The sequence below is a fragment of the Calypte anna genome, chromosome 5A, assembly GCF_003957555.1.
Source record: "Calypte anna isolate BGI_N300 chromosome 5A, bCalAnn1_v1.p, whole genome shotgun sequence".
NCBI lineage: Eukaryota > Metazoa > Chordata > Aves > Apodiformes > Trochilidae > Calypte > Calypte anna.
Genome location: NC_044251.1, coordinates 17,022,553 through 17,037,489, shown reverse-complemented (window position 1 = coordinate 17,037,489; position 14,937 = coordinate 17,022,553). Strand labels below are relative to the sequence as shown.

The 14,937-nt window shown below is 40.6% G+C and overlaps 1 protein-coding gene across 7 annotated transcripts in view; it reads right to left on the bottom strand.

Moving 5' to 3' along the window:
* Positions 1-12,482, bottom strand: part of NPAS3 (neuronal PAS domain protein 3) — a 582,470-nt gene extending 569,988 nt beyond the window's left edge. For 4 of the 7 annotated variants that reach the window (XM_030452108.1, XM_030452110.1, XM_030452112.1 and 1 more), the window contains exon 1: positions 12,301-12,350. In XM_030452108.1, coding sequence (XP_030307968.1) covers positions 12,301-12,350 — 50 coding nt within the window. Of the gene's footprint in view, positions 1-12,300 lie in introns of all 7 variants that reach the window. The other 3 variants (XM_030452107.1, XM_030452109.1, XM_030452111.1) reach the window with 1 other exon arrangement.
* Between the last annotated feature and the right edge of the window lie 2,455 nt (positions 12,483-14,937).

Genomic DNA, 14,937 nt, shown 5'->3' with positions numbered 1-14,937 from the left:
GCTTTTTTTTCATGCAATTGAAAAGCTCAGGGCTTTTTGTATAGGAACTGCATTTGCCTAATATATCCTTCTGAGCAGAAGTTAATACTGGCTGAGGTAGTATGAATTCCATCTGGAACCGAGTATTACTCAACTTTATGAGACAAATCCCTGACTCTACCAGTAACTGGGCTACAAGTGGTAGCCCCACTGCTACTATGGATCTTCATCTCCTTTTCCTCACTCATTCCCACACCAGTTAACCAGGATAGCCACCTTCTGCCAAGCTTTTTCTCACTGCAGGAAGAAATAACTGAAAAATTTGATTAATACAGTTTCCCATCCTGAATTCTCTTCAAAGAATCTGTCCATGAAGTGGGACTGTCTAGATCAAAATTACTGTTTAAAAATTATTTTGAATCCACCAATTCCTCTCTATTTTGCATTCACATCTCTCATGAAAACTGTTTTGTAGATGTGCTACAGATAGCACAACAGCCAAAATGAGTAAGAAACTCTAGAAACTGATCTGCTTTCCAGTGATTACACATGCACACACATACTCACACGTGCTTCTATATATCAGTGACTTCTGAAAATACAAATGGAAATGACATAGTAATCTTCCAAGCATCCTGCTTTTTCATTGCACACAGAAAAAACAAAAAAGAAAGAATACCACATTTGTAAGTAATAGATTTTAGTTATTAAAAAGTCTATCCCATATAGATAGATAAATTATTATTAGCACTCACTTGGATAATTTTTTATAAAGCACTCATATCAGTAACTGGTTAAAAAAAAAAAAAAAGTCAAAGGAAACATTTACATTTTCTTAAATAAAGGACTTGCATAAAACAAAGTCAGGCACTCAGTTCCTCTTTCATTCCATATGACACACAGCTGCATCAATCCCATCAGGAAACAGGCAACAGGAAATTCTTAACATTCTGAAGAGAAATCTAAAGATGTGTCTCATCACCCTTCCTCCTAAAAGTGCTTTTTGATTGTCTAAAAGACGTTTACACTGGTTCTAAAACAATTAATTACTTCACTTAGCTTTTAAGCAGTTATAGGCCTCATCAAGTAACTAACAAAGAGTAAAAAATATTTTTTCTTATAAGTTGCCTTCACTTTTTCATTTCCTTCATCCCAAAATATAAATTGATAAGGAAAGCTTGACACCTATGGGCAAAACAAAAACCAAGTACCCTAGCTATTGGAAAATGTTCCTTCATAATGTGATTCTCCTGTGTTATTTGTGTTTCTAACTATAGCTCTTGCATTTATAATTCCATTATATTTTTATAAATTGCTGTTTTGAAAAATGCTTTTGAACCATTAATATATTTTCCTGGTTAAAATTCTTTGAGATGTTCCTAACAAGAGTCTTAGATAATGAATTTGGGCAAACTCTGGAACAGTCTTTACAGTATTATCATTCTCATTAATTTTCAGAACTACCCACTGTGTTGAGATGATTGTCATGGGCCTAAGACTTCAATTTGGCTAAATATTTTTGCATATATTTCAACATATAAGTAACTAACAGATGTTTAAAACGTTAAGTTCATATTCTAGAAATAGTTAAATGTTTACTGTAATATCATAATTTGGTTTTGAACTCATACTTATTTTTCTGCTTCTATCTTTAAACACTAGTTACTGTCCTGGCTGGCTGTAGACAAAACACTTTAAAATTACTTCACAAGAAAACAAAACATACTGGATTTAGTAAATACATCTGTGCTTTTAAGGAAAGAAAAAAAAGCACCACTTAATGCTACCACAAATGAAAAACAAAGAGAAGAAAACACTTTACACTAGAAATGCTACTTTTACCTAAGGTCAAGACATAATTTTAAATACTCTGCATAATAAAAGTCTTTAAATTCATATTTTATATTCACTTTAGAAACCAAATGCACTTTCCTTTTTTACATCTTCAATGGAAGGCTACGTTATATGAAAAAAAAAAACCCAAAACAACTTTAAAATCGTTAATACACAGCATATACAGTATCTTACTTTAGTCCAGATCATTCTTTTTTCTTTCCTTTTTTTGTTATCTTTGAAGACTGCTTCTGTTTCCATTGTTTCATCCTTAACCATTCACATATCAGAGCAATAAGTATTTCATTACTGGTTTATCTGTCCAGAGGCTTGAGAAGCAGTAACAATTAACCCTCCCTTCACAGTGATTGATACAGGCTTTGCTTTCAATTTGTTCCACTACACAGATCATGAAATTCTGAATGCGATCATCCTTATTGACCTACACTTTCAAACACACGGATACAATGAGATGAAAGTAATTATTAAAAGGAACACAGGACTACTCAATGCTGAAACAAAGTCTTGAAAAATCTTTTAGATGACCTTCTCCTAAAACTAGTGTTATTTGATGGGAAATAAAATGATGGATTTGCTTCATAATCTGGAAATACTAAATTCAAGTCTGATCAAGGGGCGATATTGTATCATATATGCCAGCTCTAAAGTCATATCAGCTCATATCTGACCCAATAAAATAGTGATTTCAGAGTCACCCCGGTAGAATCAGGCACTATATATTTCAAAAGTTCCTTTATCAGCTTTATTTTACCCCAGTTCTGTTTGAAATGTTAAAAATGGCAAGACTGTAATTACTATTCTACTACAGTCTGTTTCAAAAAGAAACAGTATTTCTTTTTAAGATCCTGGACTTCTTGAGGCACCTAATGTAAATAAGTACACAGGAAATTCAGACTGCTAAGGAAAAATGAAAACCTCAAGTCAGATTTCCATCATCGACTGAGGTAAACCAAGACCTATATACACCACTGCTGGAGACTTAATGCAGTGGAAAACAAATATTTTTCATAAACCTCTGAAAAATAGCCCAAACAAAATACTGATTTCTTGAAATTGATACACTTCTGAAAAATGCAAAAAGATTGGTAGGTGAACAGTAATGACAGAACTATTTAAGATATGGGTTGCAGTTAAAGAAAATCAGGATAAAAAACTGAGCAGAAGGATTTTCTTACAGGCCTGAGGCTCTAATCACAAAACAGAGTGATGGAGATGAACCAATACTGCATGGATTAGCAATGAATTATTTTGAACTATAATCATGTGCCAGCACAAAGGGGAGGTAAAAACTAGCCATTACTCACAAGCTGATCTGCAGATAAGAAGGAAAAAAAAAGTAAAAAGGGAAAAAAAATCATATGCTAAACTGAGTCAAGAGAATAATGAAAATCTAAAATGTTACACTTCAAGTAACATTCTATTTAATGTCTTGTGTACTGAATAATATCGAGTATTTACACAATATAATCTGTAAAATGCTGGGTAGGGTTAAAAAAAGTAGGGTTAATCAGACAACTCTTCTGTAAATTAGAACTGGATAATAATATGAGCTGAAAAATATCCTAATAGAAGAGTTAGTTTAAAATAACATACATGGGCACTAATTTCTCCCATTGCAAAATTGCAGGAAATACATACATGTACATGCACAGGTAGAGATAAGTAAAGATGTATGCAAATATGTATATGCACATGCACACTTATCTAGGCATATGCATATATAATGAGGGATTTATTTTCATTAGTCCACCTGAAAGCAAAGCACAACCATCTTAAGCTTTGGTTAGTTTTCCCACTCAGGAAAAAAAAAATGCTAGAACTAATTTTGTGAGAAAAGAAAAATCAAAACTGCTATCCACAAAGATTCCTGAGATTCTTATGAACAGACTGTTTAAATGAAGAGCACTTTAATCAGTAGAGGAATCCTCACGTTTCTAATGTCTTGCTGTGCATTCTGCAGGTTATAGTAGCAGCTGGTAGAGGTCATATATCTTTTGTGAGCATCCCAAAAAGGCTCACTGCCAGACTGTTAAATTATGAATAAGCAATGAACAAAAGAATGCAGATACGGTGGTGACAAGATAATCCAAGCAAATTTATCTATGACAAATTTCACAGGATTAACAAATTACATTTACACAGAACAATAAAAATGTGCAAAAAAAGGATGAGCCTACTTCTCCCTCACAGCATTAGAAGAAAAAAAATCGCCATTCCAATGCATGTATTTACATTTAACTTTATCTAAAGTAAGACATTTATAGCTTGCTGAAGACAATCAACTAGCATTATTTCCTTTCAAGCAAATATATATAATGTGTCTAGTTAACATACAACATATGCCTACACTTTGCAGTATACATGTATACAAGTCAGTGGAAAATCTTTCAAAGTTTTCCTCACAATTAGTGACAGGCAGAACAAAGAATATGAATTTTGATTTTCAGGTGGAATATTCTCCTAGTGTCTGCCAGTGAGAATACATTTTTTTCCCTTAATCATTTCGGGGTTCATTCCTATTTGATCTGAAGAAATATTGTAATATATACTAATTGACACAAGGAAAAAAAAAAGTCATTAATAGGACTTAAATACTTTTTTCCGTACTATCACAAGTCCATTAAGAAAGAATAAAAAAACCCCCAACCATTGCTCTGAAAGGATTCTTAAATCTAGAATCTAAATACCGGATGTTCCTAAAGATGCACACTCAGTACATCAAATAATCTGGGGGGGAGGGAGAGGGGATCTGCAGTGTTTGCTATATCTTGTGGTCTCCTATTCTCATCTTGAAAAGTGATTCAAAAAGAGAATTTGGAAAAGTGCTCTTGGAAAGCATGGAATAACAGCTTCCAGATCACAGGTCTGATGAGAAGCATTTTTCTTCCTGTTAACAAAAGAATAAAAGGAAAAGATAGAATATCTTAATTTTGAAATTTGAGTGTAAGTAGAGTGACTGATAAAAGGAACAGCATTTATGTTTGAAAGTTCTGGAATCTGCTCTATCTTTCCTATCATGCTTCTAATTTGAAGTCTGTATTTTCTGTCACCTCCATTTATTTCTTGCTGTTTGTTAACCTGAAACAGTTGTTTAGAAAAAACAGATCTGGAATAAAAGTGTGCCTTCTGAAATCATATATTTGCTTTACATATGAAATGCATGTTCTTGTTACAGAGCACTGCCTACAAACAAGAAACCTCACTATTAAAGTGAACATCCAATTAATTAAGATACTTTAGTAAACTACTTGGATCCTCCAAACACTGCTACTTGAGTACCATTTATCTACCTCATTCAGCCATTGATAAAAATTACTGCACTTTTGATTTTCCACAAGAAATGCAAGTTTTGTTGCAAAACTGAACACCAACTCAGAAAGAATGAATAAATAAAACAGCCCAAAGCCTTTGTTTCTCTTTTTATGTTCATCTCCTACTTGTTTTTTACCAAGAGAAAACCATCTTGTTTTCTTACAGCGTAGGGTTTTTTTCAGTACCTCCTGTCCATACTGTTAGTAATTTATGCAAAGGTGAAGAAAACATGCCAATCCTACATCCAACAAACAAAATCAGCAACTTTTTTCACAGCTTTAAAGGTTGAAGGAGAAGTACCACTGGCACTTGGTATCATTTTTTAAAAACTTCTTTCCTTTTTTAATCCCACTGCCAGCACGGTACAGATTCAGTCACTCAGTTCTTTCTACTGACCTCAACCTTGACCTGTTGAAAACTGCCCACTTACATTTTTTCCAACAAAGTAACTAATTCTGCCTCCCATCATCTCTAAGAAAAAAACAGCTTTCTAACAAGCATTCTTTTAAAACCTGGTATGTTATGCTTTTGTTAAATGAATTGCAGCTTTGGCAGGACAATGCTGACCCACCTAACTCACACAAGCCTGGGCTGCGAGTAAACTGATCATAAATGTGAATTTTGCACATGACTCTCAAACATGACACATAAACAAGAGAAAACACACTCCCACTCCTCCCCTTGTCATAATTTAAACATATCGGTTCTGTGCCTAAATTCAAGCAAAACTATAGCCCTTTAGGATTTAATCCAAAATTACTTTTCAAAGACTATTCATTACTCAATAAAATTGAGTTTAAAAGAATCTAATGGGTAATGAAGCCTGTTCTAAATTCCTGTTGGAGACAAAATTCCCAGGCAAGTATTTTAAAAGGGGCTTATAGGATTTAGGTGCACACATTTCACTGAAATGCAGTATGCGTTGGATGCCTAAATCCAATAGGCTCTTCAGAAAATCCAAGCCCCAGGGACATTATTGTAGATTGCATACATACGTATTATTCAGAATATATCCTGTAAGTTCACTATATACATATGTAAACCTAATATGCCTGCAGGTAACAGAACAGTACTTTTCCACTTAAATTATTTAACTTAAGCATTGAACTTCTATTATATATCCAACTAGCACCTTATTTTAAATGGCAATCAAGCCATTGTCTGAAAGCAGTTTACGTCAGTGGAGGCTTTGCCTGTTAAGGAAACATAAATACAACGAATGAAGGCGGTGCAATCTTTTAATACAGAGTCAAAGTGGGGGCTGGAATTTTATTCCTAGTGCTAACATTGGCATCCTCCATTCCATCTAGCCACTTCTGCTCGTGCTCAAAAATGCTTTGTGCATTTTTGCCTCATCAGTAAAATGTGTAGAACAGTGTTTACAGACATTTGAAAGGACACTAAGCTATATAAATAAACTTATCTACAGACAAACTGCAACAATATTGAGGTCTTCTTCAGATGTTGTATGACATCAGTTGGGAGTTCCCTAGAATAGACAAACTACAAGATATGGCCAAAGAGCCAAAGTCCAAAATGCAACATACAACAAAGGCTGGGAAAATAGCATATAACAAATCTTCAAAACTCTGCTTTCAGTAATCCCTTTCAAATTCTTGCTTCCATCTCACTTGTTCTTCATGTGCCTGACTCTTGCCTGCGTGCAGAGTGCCAGCTAAGGGCTGACATAACTATCAGGATCTGGCTGCAGCAGGCTGAGATCCGAATCTCCTTGAGGACCACTCTATTTTTTCTTGAGAATCTCAATACTTTTGTGTTTTATAATGATACACAGACGCAATGTTCATTTCTCCTCCCACTAAGTACATTAAAGTTTGTAATTACAATCTCACCAACATCAAATTCACATCTATTGCATTATATGGTGAATAGACTTTTATCCTTGCTTTTCATTCTCCGTAGCGTACTTTAATTATACGCATAATTCCATCTGGGACTTTTTTAAAGATTAAGGTACAAGTTGAACTCAATATTCTCGCCAAGGCAGGCTGTAGTTCTGCCAAGGTAGGGACACAAATGCCATCCCATTATTACAGCACCCTTGTCCTGTACAATATGCTACTACAGCACACAGAACTAACGAATATTTTTACTACTCAAAGTCCTGTTCACATCAATAGCACAAGGGTCCCATTCATCTGACTAGGACTTTGTGTATTGCAAAACTACTGCTGGAGCTGGTCACAGAACAATGCTCCAGTCAGAGAGGACATGGCAGCAACCATTATATTCCTACTATGGCACATCTTCTTATGCAGTGAAATGCAATATTACTACAAATTATCCTTATTATGCAAAGTCCTATTAAACAATAAAAAATTCCTGTTAAAAAAAAGTCAGACGCCCCGTTCGCACTAATGGGACTTTGTATGTTAAAGATAACATGCAACAGCCTTATAAATATTACATGGAAAGAAATTGACTCTTCTGAAAAAATGCAATTATTATGAAATTAATTTTCAACACATTTCCTCTCGTACATAAATCTTTCAAAGCTTCATAAAAAAGAAAGAAAAAATTAAAAAAGGGGGGAAAAAGAAAAAAGGAAAAAAGAAGAGAAAAAAAGAAAAAAAAGAAAAAAGAGAAAATAAAGAAAAAGACAAGAAAGAAAGAAGAAAAAAGGGAAAAAGAAAAAAAATTAAAAAGTAAGCATAAACAAGCAAACCAACCAAAGAAACAAATTACAGAGGTGCAAATGCGAAGTTTTGGTTATGTACCTTAAAAAAGAAACAAAGAAAAAAGCAAGCATGAACAACGTAACCAACCAAAGAAACAAATTACTAAGGTGCAAATGCAAAGTTTTGGCTATGTACCTTAAAAATGCCTCATGTTTAAAATATAAAATTTCTATGCTGGCGTCCTGCAGAACAAGTTCTCTTGATTCATTTTTAATCATTATGACCAATGCTGAAATCTCATCTCACAGGAGGTGTTTTTTACACCTGCAAGAACTGCTAGTGACAATAATATAAAATTAATTGAATGGATTGGATGAATTTCAGGTTTATTCACATGAGATGAGATTTCAGGAAATGGCCTCATAACATTAAATTCTAACAAAACAATTACTTAATTGATATTAAATGAAACTCTGCTTTGTAAAACAGTTTTGTCTTACCGACCTCAATGAGAGCAGAATCAATCCCAAAATGCTAATAAAATGGTAATAGTAAAGTTTTCACGGCCAGTATCAGTTACTCAAAATTCTTATCTTCAAACACATTTTCCAATAAAGAGGGTATTGTTATAAAGATCACTTTAGGAAACAAACATTTATTTCAACATTGTACTCTTTAGGAGGGACGCTGATGAAACTAATGTCTATAATGTCAGTTTTCAGCAACTGTTTTACATCACTCTTGCAGTAAAATTCCCATCTGGGCTGGCAACTTGTGTGCCAAGTTTCAAACAAATGTGATTTGAAACTGCCAGTATATTAGAGCCTGAAATTCAAGTGGGACACTAATAAAAGGAGACGGATGTTGACAACACATCCTGACATGGTTCTGAGTGCTGCATTAATCTGATAACAAAACGCTCTAATTATAACTTTTTATAATATAGCACTGGAAGAGAATGCTGTTAAATTGGTACAAAACAAGCTTACTGGACATAACTTCAGAAAAAAACAGTTTTTCTATAAAAAATGTAGAAATGGTGCTGCAGACAAAACCTTGTTATTCAGAATCCCATTAGTTACTTAAAAGATGTAATATAACTTTTGTTGATCAATACTCTCATGCAAGCTCTAAATAATGTATGATTCCAGTGAAGAAAAATACGGCAAATCAAATATGGTGGGAGAATGTTTCAAATTATGAAGAGTAGTATGACTGCTAATCCATAAATCAGAAATTGGAAAGATTGTTGTAATGTGGGAGGGCTCTATTTAATAAAGGTCATTATAACTCCTGGCTCTAGAGCTATACGATCTAATATCCTCTCTGGTAGCTCTATGATATGCCCATGCATTACTGTTCTTGTTGACAGTCTGTTGCCTTGGAAATATTTCATTATTTCAGTTTTTCCATTTGTAGACCCTTGGCCTTGTGATATGAAGGCCACCCTATTTCATATTTTCGATTATCATTTAAGCAATCTTCTGAAGCTATTTATATAAAAGCAAGTGTTAGACAATGCATATCATCATTTATCACAGCTATGTTTAAGCTCATGCTCTAGAAAGAAATGCCAAAATAAAGGTGTTTTTCTCTTTCACTTTAAACCAATAGGACACTGATATTATGATATGCTTTACAAATCAATGCTGGCATATCATATGCATGACACTTCTGTCTATTTAATTTTCTTGCCTATATATCCACACAATTGAAAAGCCCTAAACTGCTACTACAACTGTAAAATTTGCTATCATTCATAGTTTAAAAGAAAATCAAACGAAAGTGTTTAACTTTTCAAATATTCTTTAAAAAAAATGAACAGGCAAAAAAAAAAATCCAGAAAAATTCAAGTGCTTGGTTGCATTAGAGCCAACTACTTTTTACATTTTTTTTTTTGTAATCACTAGCCTCTTGTTTGAATAACTGTAACACCATCAACCTAAATATTGTGGAAGTGAAGACCAAACAATGAATGTACACAAAGTTTACTTATAAGATTCTTAATCTTGAGAACCAGTTTACTGAAGCAGTAACTAAGCAGAGACTGCAAAACGCTTTCAGCAACTGTTATGTGCCTGTATTTCAAATAGCCTGGCACACACAGCTGAAAGGATGTGTACAAAGACAGCCTAAATAAACACGTACATGCAAGACTTCAGGAGCACCTTACATAACTTTTAATAAAATGTACATGAGAACCTGTTTGTTGAAGCATTGATCAATCTCCTCCAATTTTTTTTTTAAGACCAAACAGACTGCAGCTATTTCTGCTACAAAAAAATGTCATCAACTTCTACATGTAATATTTAAACCTAAACTGTTCAGAGCACTGTGAAAAGTGATAAAATGTGAACCCTAAGGGCAAAAAACAACTGCTTGGACACCAGGCCAAGTTTGTGGCTATTTGTGTTCTAGGAATTTAGACCACTTTTTCCCCCTGAAATGATTACTCCTCCCACTCCCTACAGGGAAAAACTACTCCGATCCAACCTTTAAAATGACAGCATCAGAGCTGAACAAGAAGATGCTATTAAAGGGCATTAAATTAAATACAGTATATCCTCCTACAACTTCAATCAGAATTTCAGACCAAGTGTTATTTAGTTCAGCTCTCAAGTGGAGCAGAATAACAAATCGCGCACTTTGATTTACCTTCTCCGAATGCCAAATGGAGACAGGTGATAAAGAAAGCACTCATGCACAGGCTATGAAGTTTCCCCTAGAAATTAATTCTATCTTCAAGATTCCTATCTCAGAGAAATTCCCAAAATGGCACACAAATATGCTTCTGCTGGAGAGATTACTGCAGCTATCCTGGCAAATACACTTAAGCACTAATATAGTACCATTCTCAGAAGGAAGAGAGCAGAATTGTGTGTTGGGAGGGAACAGGACTTACTGATACAAATTGTTTTCCCAACAAAGACCTCTGCAGGAGAAAAGCCTGATGCTCTAAGTGTTATTAACACAGCAGAAATGCCTCTGCAACCACTGAAATGGAGATTATAAAAAAATACTTATAGTTGGAGACGAAAACCTGTAAGTTAAGTCTTTGAGTTCTGAGGATGCACTGTTTTCTCATTACATGTATCTCCAAATTCTGCCACATATCATTATAGTATTGTCAAAGTGCAACAGTTAATACTAATGCATCTAACACAGCCAATATGAAATGTATGCTTTCCTGATACCGGGCAGCCTGCTTACTTACGAAAAATGGCATAGCTATTTAGATAAAAGCTGTGGGGTTTGGAAGCTGTACTAGAAATGCTGGTCGTACTAAACAAATACAAGTTTGAAATTAAGATTAAAATGAGCCTGTTCCTCAGACTTTGCTTTGCTTAAATATTTTTCAGACTTGTGCTGTCAAATACAAACCAAGTAACACATGATCCAGCTACTTTTAAAAGCTGTCTAAATGCTAATTTCCATTTTTACAACTAACCAGGAAGCTTCCTCACCCCTTACCCTCAAGTTCACTTGTAACGCTGAAGGGCAAAAGAGGAAAAGCCCACCCCAAACCTAGTGGCTGCTCTCCTTCTGGGCATACATCTCATCTCAATGTAGCAATGGGGCTTTGAATACTTTTGTAAGAATAGCAAAGTAACATCACATGAACTTGTACTCTTGTTTCCTACCAGCGACTTCTAGAAAGATTCACTTTACTAGAACAAATCCGCTACGGGCAATTCGTGCCACCAGCAGAGCAGATTAATCAGGCACTCTCCCTCAACAAAAGTGTGTGGGGCAAGCAGCGCTCCGGGAACCAAATAGGGGGGAGCGCTTCGTCCACCGTTCCCCCGTCGTCGTTCTCCCCCCCCCCACCTCTCGGCTCCCGCCTCCCTCACCGGGCCCGCCGCACCGCCTCCCCGCCCGCCCGCACACCGGCTCCGCTCTGCCCACCCCGAGGGGCGCCGGCACCCGCAGCCCGCCCGGCAGTGGGGTTGGGGGGCCGGACCGGGCCGGGCCGGACACCCCCGCGGGCGCAGTTGGCGGCGCGGCTCCCCCTCTCCGGCCTAGCCGCACTTGAACCGCACTGGCGGGGCCGGCCCCTCCGCCCGGCAAGCCGGGCCTGGCGCGGCGCCCCGCCACCCCCGGGGGCCGTCGAGCGGCGGGGGCCGCCGGGGGGTGGGGGGGGCCTCCCGCCTCCGCGCACAAACACAGACACACACACACACACACGCCCGCTCGCCAACGCGCCCCGCCAAGCGCTGGCTCCGGCAAGCCGCGGCGGTGCGGCTGCCGGAGCGGGGCTGCTGCTGCGCGGCTCGCCCTGTATGTCTGTCTGTGTGTGTGTGCGTCTGTGAGAGAGAGAGAGAGAGAGAGAGAGAGAGAGCGGCTGGCGGTACGCACTAGGAGGAACTCCCGGTGCCCGGCTGTGCGAGCAGCGGGTGCCGGCGGCAGGTCCCCCCACCCCGGCATGGCAGCCAGCCCTGGCGGCGGCGGCGGTACGGCCCGGCCCGGCGCTGCTGCGGCTGCTGCTGCTGCAGGTTCAATAAAGAGAAAGTGTTACCGTTCTCGCCTGGAAGGATCCTGCTGAAAGCTTGGCTTGGTGGGCGCCATCTTCCTGGTTTTTTTTTTTTTTTCCTCCTCTCTCCCTTACTTTTCCCCCTCCTGATGTTGGTGTGTGTTGTGTGTCTAGCAGCAGCAGCGGCGGCAGCAATGGCCCTGGTTAGCCAGACAGGCTAAGGAAAAGTACTGAGGCCAAAGCATCGCGGGCTCCCACTCCTCCGCGCAGTCCTGGTGCAGGTTGCTTTCTCGCTTGCTTGCTAGCGCTGCTGCTGCCGCTGCCGCCGTCCATAAGCCGAGGAGCGGAGGGAGCCGGGGCCCCGCCGGCCCCAGAGACATGCCCAGCGCAGGCAGCGGCGGCGGCCGGCGGCGGCGGCGGGAAGAGCGAGCCGCGGCGCAGCCCCGGCGGGCAGCCCGGCCGCTGGCATCGCCCGGCAGGTGCGGCACACACAGACACACACTCACACACACACGCACGCACACGCACACACAGAGGCACACGCACACACACACAAGCACACACACGTACTCTCTCACACACGTTCACACCCCCGCGCCCGCGGGCCGGGCTACGCGGGGTGCCAGGCCATGGGGCTAGCGAGGCGGGGGCGAGAAGGAGAGGAGTCAGAGATCTCCGGGCTTGACCGCTGTGAAAGTATTTCTGGGCATTTTCCAGCTGCTTCCCCAGCTCCGCTCCCACTCTGCGTGCAGGGGACACAGTCTCCGCTGCCGGCGCAACAACGCCACTCAGTTGCAGTTTCGCACACTTTCCTGCTCTGGAGTCTGGGCTCCACCGGGGAAGAGGGACTGAGGGAGGCAGCGACTCTCTCTGTAACTCGGCGGCCGCAGGCAGCGTGTCCCTCCGTGGGGTCCCACGGTGGCGTACGGGCCCGGAAAGGGGGAACCGGCCGGGAGATTCGAGCACCCTGCGGTCCACAGGGCCTTGGTGCGCGGAGGTGCCTGGCGCCCGCCCGCGAGAGCGACGTGGCCCCGGGGGGACCCGTGGGCCCTGTGCACCCTCTGTCCCCCTCCGAGAATGTGCTGCACGTCCTGAGAGTACGAGCTAGGTACTGGCGGAATAAAGGGCGTCCTGCAGGACACGTTAGCTTAGAGCGATGACCCGCTCTGCTGGGAAAGGGTGTAGCACTTCACGCTGTTTTATTGGAGATTATGAAACTAATCATGAAATAAGGGAGAAACCGCTACCTTAATTGCTCCTTCCAGGACATCGGGAAAACACGAGCGCTGTGAGCTTTTAAAGGAGAAATCACTCCTTCGCTAAAAAGCTTTCCATCTCCAAGGTAACTTTGAGGCTGCTTCGCTGCTGCCTTGGAAGTACAGATTCCTGGGCCTGATCCTGCTCCTACGGAAAATCCAGCGGGATTCCTTGGGTAAAGGACCGAGCCCCGAAAGTCTGAGGGATTTATTGACGGGAAACGTCTCCCGAAACAACTCCAAAAGTTAGGGGACGGAGGGGTGTAAACGCGCGTGGGAGCCGCAGGGGAGAGCCGCTGGGGAAGAAGTTAGCAAAACACCTTAAGTTTGGCTGCAGGGCGTATTCCGCACACAGGGTTTCCTCCCGCAGGAGTCAACCGGGACGGCGTAACTTTCCGCGGGGAGGTGCGGGCCGCCCGCGCAGCCCCGGGAAGGGCGGGGGCGGAGGGGGCACACACGACACACGAGGAGTCGCTCCTCGCGTGCGGCCTGCGCGCCGCCGTCGCGCACGTGCGCGGCCACCGGGGGATGGCGGCCTCCGGGCCTCGAGCCCTCAGGCCCCGCCGCGACGGGACCCGGGAGCAGCCCCGCTGCCGGGATTGTGGGAGGCGGCCCCGGGTGCAGGTGGAGATGAAGAAGCGGAGAGAGGGGGGGGGAATCTATAAAGCACCACATGCCGTTCCTGCCAGCAAAGCTGTCTCCTCGCCTCCAAAAAGAAAAACAACGCACAAAAAAAAGTTAACAGGTGTCACTTCGGCTTCTGCAACAGCGTAAGAAGGTGTCGGTGCCTGCTGGATTTTAAACGTTTCCAGAAATCGCAAAGGAAACTCGTGCGATGTAAAGCACGTTGTTTTATCGATAATACATAGTCAAGATTTGGAAGAACTGCAGAAATGTTTCCCCTTATTACATTTGTGTGCGAGGCATCCAGACTGCTCTGGATTCCTGTTGGATATCTGCTGAGCACTAGCTGGATCAGAAGTGGTAGTAGTTAGTCAGGGAAGTATTGCTTTTATACTTCTTCCTGATTACAGACTGACATAATCAAACTATTAAACGCGAAGTACTAAAAAATCGTCTGCTGCCTTGTCTATATATTCCTGTTTAACTTAAAGTCTCCAGAGGTCTCTTTCATTTGTCTAAAAGCCAATCTGACATTTCTGACCCTTGACTTCCCCACTTCACAGACTAAACTATTGTGATTGCTGCCTGTACTTCCTCGTTAAAGTGTCCGTCAGTTTCCATTGTAATTTAAATATTTTATAAGTGGCAAAAATCATACAGAAACCATGAAAAGCAGTCAACTTTAATCCATTCTTTATATCTCTCACATTCATGCTTTTAAAAAAAGATATATTTGAAAAATCCGTGTGTTTGCTGGAGCAAAACAAGACTCATGCTTAGTTTCAAATGTTTCTTTGCTAAG